The 6,559-nt window shown below is 36.6% G+C and overlaps 1 protein-coding gene across 3 annotated transcripts; it reads right to left on the bottom strand.

The window, feature by feature from the left end:
- Positions 1-1,111: 1,111 nt before the first annotated feature.
- Positions 1,112-6,010, bottom strand: LOC122274163 (sugar transporter ERD6-like 5). Of its 3 annotated transcripts, none has more exons than XM_043083139.1 (18): positions 5,702-6,007; positions 5,147-5,209; positions 4,538-4,627; positions 4,377-4,436; positions 3,868-3,954; positions 3,724-3,789; positions 3,569-3,644; positions 3,420-3,484; positions 3,096-3,188; positions 2,866-2,946; positions 2,694-2,778; positions 2,572-2,615; positions 2,429-2,491; positions 2,300-2,359; positions 2,156-2,209; positions 1,659-1,718; positions 1,434-1,548; positions 1,112-1,350 (listed from the first exon to the last, which is right to left on the bottom strand). In XM_043083139.1, the coding sequence occupies exons 1-18, from the start codon at positions 5,876-5,878 to the stop codon at positions 1,220-1,222; spliced, it is 1,470 nt and encodes a 489-aa protein (XP_042939073.1). In that variant the 5' UTR covers positions 5,879-6,007; the 3' UTR covers positions 1,112-1,219. The 3 variants fall into 3 exon arrangements, with proteins under 3 accessions (XP_042939073.1, XP_042939074.1, XP_042939075.1); XM_043083140.1 differs by having other exon boundaries at positions 3,868-3,933; positions 5,702-6,004; XM_043083141.1 differs by lacking the exon at positions 1,434-1,548 and having other exon boundaries at positions 5,702-6,010.
- Between the last annotated feature and the right edge of the window lie 549 nt (positions 6,011-6,559).

Genomic DNA, 6,559 nt, shown 5'->3' on the forward strand with positions numbered 1-6,559 from the left:
GAGCATAATACTCATCCTACATTTAGCGTAACAGCTAGCACTGACCATCTTAGAAGGGTTTCTCACATTAAATTAAATTTCAATGCTATTCCAACCACTTAACTGTAACTTGTCATTACCCATTAAACCTTAGACTATTTATTAATAGTGTAAGGTTGGGTTACTATTAGAGGTGACTTTTTAAAAGAAATGTTTCAAACTCATTCCACTAGATGTACTATTCACCAAATCTCTCGAAAGTCCCTTTGTGAAAGGATCCGCCAAGTTTTTACTTGACTGCACATATACAATAGAGGATGAGACCCACGAATTTATTCATTCAATTCTATTATTTTTTCAGTCACTTACACAATTTTGTAGAGAAACTTTAAAGGAAAGATTTCAGAATTGCTATCTGCAGTTGGTGACTTTATTGTATCCTGGAGGTGAATTCTTGTAACCTGATAGCAAACTCTTTCGAGTGGGGACAATTATCACCTTAAAGATAATGTTCTACATATCTCAAAGTCGCATTTATTTTTTCAGATTACGATATCCACACAAATTTCTTCAACAAATTGTTGATTAGTTCTATGTTGGATTGGAATGAATTGGTATTGGATTATCACTTTACGAGGAAATAATTATGTCTAGAGATTTGGTGGGATGTACCTGAGCATGAACGTGTCAATCATGTGGTGTTAGGGGTCTTTTTTAGAGTGAGTGCATGCAGAGACGGGAAGTAGTACTTATGCTTGACTTCTCTGCGTAATGAAATGACCTACCATTCATCATTACATAAAGCACATTATATCCATGATCAAGTTTCCCTAATTTTCTTACTTAATTTGCATCATTAATCAGATATAAACCATCAAAATTATATTCTTGAGCAACAAGGCACTAATTAGGCAGCTTTTGGTTACCAACCTAGCCCAATTCAACTCAACTCATTTTATCTAATCATTACAACTTTCTCAACTTCCAACAAAAAATATAATAAACAATTTAACTTTTTCAAATCTCAATTCAACTTTTTTAAATCCCAAAATAATAATAATATTAAAAAATAATATTTTAAACTTTCATCTCAACTCAACCTACTATCCAAACCATGCCGTCTGCGATACTCTGCCTCAAGAAATTCTTTTATTTTCAGTTGCCAGAAAAAAAGTTTTTTTCAGTCATTTTGCTTATTCAAACATGGATTGGTGATGTTGTACAGCTAGGCATGCAAAATTTATCTTTCTGCTGAAAATGAGTTCATTGATGCCTGAATTTCTTCTAGTGTTCGACCCTTGGTCTCTGGCACCAACTTCGCCACGAACACAACAGTTAAGCCACAGATGCTTGAAAAGATGAAGAAGGTTCCTGTCAAAAAATAGAAATATAAAATAAATAGTAAGAGTAATGAGTACTGTAGTTTGTACCCAACACAGACTATCAAGCATTACCTGCTGAGCTCCAATCCATTAGGAAGTTAAAAGCATATGAGATAATCCAAGAACCTAACCAGCTAACCAATGTCACAAGGCTACCAGCCATACCCTTCATGTTTATGGGAAATATCTGAGGCAAAAACAACTTGTAGTTTCAGTCAACCCTCGGCTCTGATGCCAGAATTGACTTTCATTCCAACTATTTTGATCATAATAGATGTAGATTCAAGGTTAATTTACCTCTGACATTATGACCCACGGTATTCCTCCCATGCCTAATGAGAAAGATCCTGTGTATACCTTATTGCACAACCAAACAGATCAACATAAATTCCAAGTTAATCAATCATGAAATCTACAAGAATTTGGCTACTGCTATGAGATGTAAGCAAATATTAAAGTGAACTCCAGTCTCCAGCATGATTGGTCACCATAATCAGATTAAAATTAAAATGCAAAAATCTCATACGAAATTATTAACTTGATAGCAATTTTAAGTAAATCCTTTAAGGGCATGACTCTCACTTTCAAAGAGCAAAAAGCAGATTGGTCAACCACAACCCAAACGTAATTGTTGTAAAAAGAGCTTTCATTTGGGAGCACTAAAGTCATAGGAATTCAAAGCTTGGAGTAATTATTTTTGATAAGTCTGAAGTAATGGGAATTTAGTTAATAACATGACAAAAGTTGGAGACAAAAGCTTTCCACTGTCTTTCCTCATGGTATAATTGCATTACCAGTACACCAACAAGTGCTGAAATCGGAGTGATCTCTGTCCATTCTTGAAGGTCCTGCACAATGGAAGTTTTATTCTTGCAAGAAAAGCTCAACTAAAATGATGAGACTGAATTCAAGAGAAATAGATTTTATTCAGGCTTCACCTGCAAGACAAAGGACAGCCCCACGAGAAAGCAGCCTAAGCACGTTCCTGCTGCAGAAACCTGATAATATGTAGGCTTCAGAATTGTTTTTCATTCAATTCCATCAAAGTATAGACTCAACTTTCTTACCAGTAGAAGTGGTCGTCGTCCGGATTTATCCATTAAGACTACACCCAAGGCCGTCATTGGAATCTGTAGAAGACAATCAACATCATCTTAGAAAACATCAAGCATAAAAAAATGTTAAAACTACACTAAAGAGTGTCAAGAACCTGAACAGCGACCATTGCTATAGTCCCAAGACTACCTGAAAACCCTGCATTATGTTACTCAAATTACATTTTTCTTCTCACTTATTAAATATTGAAAGCACTGAATAAGATGAAATCCCTACCAGCTGATATGAATATAGAACTTGCATAAAATGCGATGCCATTGACCCCTCCAAATTGTTGTAGTACCATGAGGCCAACTCCAACCTAACTCCCTTTTTTAGGTTAGACATAACACGATCAAACAAGTTTAAAAAATGAACCATACTACAAGGATTAGATTAGAGAGCTTACGATAAGTGAACGAGCATATTGTGGTTGAAATAAGTCGAGAAAACTAGCTTCAGAAAGCTGTTGAAGGGTTTCTGTGTAATCCTATACAGCAATTTGAAAACAAGGTCAACATTAGTTTCTAAGAAAAAGTTTGGGGAAAAATTAAAACCTATTTTAAGTTTGTAATTTTTCTAGTTAGATTGGAAACAGAGTAATTCTCTCATAGCTTTTCACTGAGTTTCAAAGCTTACCCTGATCTCAGCAGCTTCCTGTGAGATATCAGCATTCTCCCCCCTAAGTCGCTGAAGAGCAGTTTCACACTCTCTCTCTCGACCAATCTTTGCCTGCAACCAAATGGGATCATCAAGCATGCATTTCAGACCATGCTTGCATTTTCTTTGCCACCTCCATGATTTAAACATGTTAGATAAATGACATGCACTCGAGGAAAAAACTGTATAGGAAAAGGCCTTGAATAACAAACCTTTAACTATTTGTTTTTTGGTTTTTATTTCAAATTCATTATCTGGAGTGTAACTTGAACCAAACACATCAAAATAATAATAAAAACTTACCAGCCATCTTGGAGACTCTGGAATGAAAAATATACCAAGAAGTTGTACTAGACACGGAATAGTTCCTGAAATAAAGTAAAATAGAACCACTCTAATTAGGAAACTACCTTCATATAAAAAGAATACAGTAGAAAGAGCGAGAAACTTACCAATAAGAGCCAAAGCCCGCCAGTTTACAAAAGCTCCAATTAGATATGTTAATGACACGCCACAGCATATCATCAACTGCAGAACAGGCCATCAGTGTGTGAATAAGAGTTGAATTCACATTGATTTCCAAATCTTTGAGGCTTTTTGGTTCTACCTGATGAACGGTTGTAAACCCTCCTCGAAGATTCTTAGGTGTTATTTCTGCTATATATACAGGTACCTGATTGAAAACCAGAATGCACTTAACTTTATCTTGCACATCGATGATATATATAAGTACTGCAATCCATAGACTTACCACATAAGAGAGAAGTCCCATCCCGCAACCAACCAACAGTCTCCCAAGGTCGAGGCACCAATTGACCTTGCAACAACAACCATATATCTAGCATTATAAAGTGAAGCTGAGCTATTATATTTGCTTAGTACAAAGTGATCTAAAACAACTTCATGATTCTTTCTGACCACTTCACGACCATCAAATATTCAGTTATATGTAAGAGGAAACACAAAGATGAATAATTCTGATGCTGCCACAATTATTTCAATATCTTGGTAAAAAGATCTTTCCAAGGTAAAATTTATTGAATTTCAAGCATGTTTAACATAATTTTTTGAAATTGGAGAGAGAGAGAGAGAGAGAGAGAGTTATTCTTCATTCACAAAAATTAGTCCAAGACTACCTATCACATGTGTTTAAATAAGGACACCCATGTCAGCATTAATCATTCTGCTCTGTGACCATATGGCGTTTCATGAATTGGAGATACCAAAAGAAAGTTGATAGGGGAGGACAGGATATAAAACCTTAGAGAATACAATGATTAGCCACCCTGCCAGGCAGAGTATCTCGGAAAGACCCATTGCCTACCTTGCAAAACAGCAAAAAGAGAGACGCTGGTGATCTTTTTGGAATTTGAAGCTTAGCAAATGAATGGATTTAATTCCAGGATGATGGAAACACTTACACCGCTTCTGCCTATGTAATCTGCTATTTTGCCACTCACTAATGCACCTATCATTGCCCCAATTGTCAATATTGAACCGAAAAGTGAATACTGCAGTACGAACAAAAATTGCAAGGGCATCACATACAAAAATGTGCAAGGAAATAACTACAGGATTCAACATAATTGATTTTGCATATAGCAATTTGGATACAACATTTCACTTAATTGAGGGAGCTCTAATGGCGACTACTCTATAAAGTTTGATTTCTCCAAATCATCAAGTCCTTGACAATAATTTGGACTACCAACTGTACTTTGAGATGTCATTCAGTCAAAATTATTTGCCTTTTAACTTGTTTTTGGCATTTCCTCGATCACATTTAACTTCTTTCGCCAATTCTCTTATATTGTATCACAGTTGAAAACTGTTTTTGGAGGTAGAGGCATAAATAGAACAAAACCATGAAATATTAATGATATGCATAGATGGAAAATTACTAAAAGAGAGGCAAGCGTCATTTTCAAAGCAGAATCAATTACTTTTCGAGGAACGTGGTTCAAATGCTTACGAATTCTCTGGCAAATTTCATTGCCAGAGTAAAAGAGCGCATACAATATTACACTCACCTCTGCCACAGTCAGGCCCTGCTCATCCATGATTCCAGACTGAGCAGGTGATGAATATCCCACCTGAAAAATCAATTATATAACATTCTCGATTCAGTACTCAGCATATCTAACATCTAGGGACATGTCCACTGCTGTCTTACTGTCTTTCAGCACAGAAGACTTTCCATTAACGAATCTATAACCCAATCATTCAGCTGCAATATTTTTTTTTTCTTTGTAAGGGCATGTGCGAATATTGAATCCTCAAGGAAAAATAAAGCGAGTACTTGGTATATATTGTGTCCAAACTACGGCTAAGCCTTTGGGTTGACGAGGTGATGTCCCCCTTCACTTGGATGAGCATCTTGAGCTTGATGTTTTGGTATGGCTCTCTTGAAAGTGTGAATATTGGGTTTATTAAATGAGGGTGTCTTGCAAAATTAGAAATCGAAAAGAAAGATTATGTCCTGAAATATTTACCGGATAATTCTATTAACTCTATATTTCATAGAAAAATGCATGAACTTCCACTGCTCCTGTCTGATCACAAGCGCCAAAAGGAAGAGAACTTACAGCTGATCCAAAAACATAGGAACCGGAGACAGCAACCAGAGTACTAAGCACAACAACGCCTGTGGCAGAAGAGCCACCACTCTGCCCACCGCCACCACCACTGGCGCATACTCCATCGTTTTTCTCGGCAACTAGAGGACTTGAAAGTTCTCCTCCTTCTATGCTTTCTCTGCCCATATCCTATATTTTTTGGTCGGCAAAGAAATGTCTCGAATCGAAAGGGAGAGATTTTTTTTGGTGTGCTAATGAATGAAGTAATGAAGACAGAGACAAAGAGGAGGACATAGGCCAGTGGGTTCCAGCTTTTTTTCTCTTCTGTTTTTTTCTGATCTGAATATAGAAATGAAGAAGTGCCGGGCCCTGAGGACCCACTTGGGTTGTAAACCTTTTGTCTTTTTTTCAGTTTTTATTGCATGTGATACAGACTATCGTTCTTGCCTCTTTTATCTATTTTCAGAACCCTCCATGGATAGAAATTTAAGAAATCGAATACAAAATCGACATCTTTTTTCTTTTTGGTAGGTCATTGAATAATCTCTAATCCTGTGCCATGGCGGATGAAAATGCAACACTTTCTCCTTGTTAAAAGAAGACCCGCCGGCTATATGACCTTTCATTCCATTTTTAAGATTTGGTTATATGCAAGTATTACGTAGTTGCAGACAACATCATTGTTCAGTATCTTCATTTCCTTCTTCGACTTCTGGAGGCTTGGGGCAGAGCTCTCTCTTTCCCTAGCTCCAGAATTAGCTGTGAACTTCAGCAGGTTGCAGTTAGTGCAGTTCGATATTCAAATGGTTAGGAAATGCGATAACTTGATACCATAAATCATGAAGCAACTGGAACCAAAACTCTTTA

This window comes from Carya illinoinensis, chromosome 8, assembly GCF_018687715.1.
Source record: "Carya illinoinensis cultivar Pawnee chromosome 8, C.illinoinensisPawnee_v1, whole genome shotgun sequence".
NCBI lineage: Eukaryota > Viridiplantae > Streptophyta > Magnoliopsida > Fagales > Juglandaceae > Carya > Carya illinoinensis.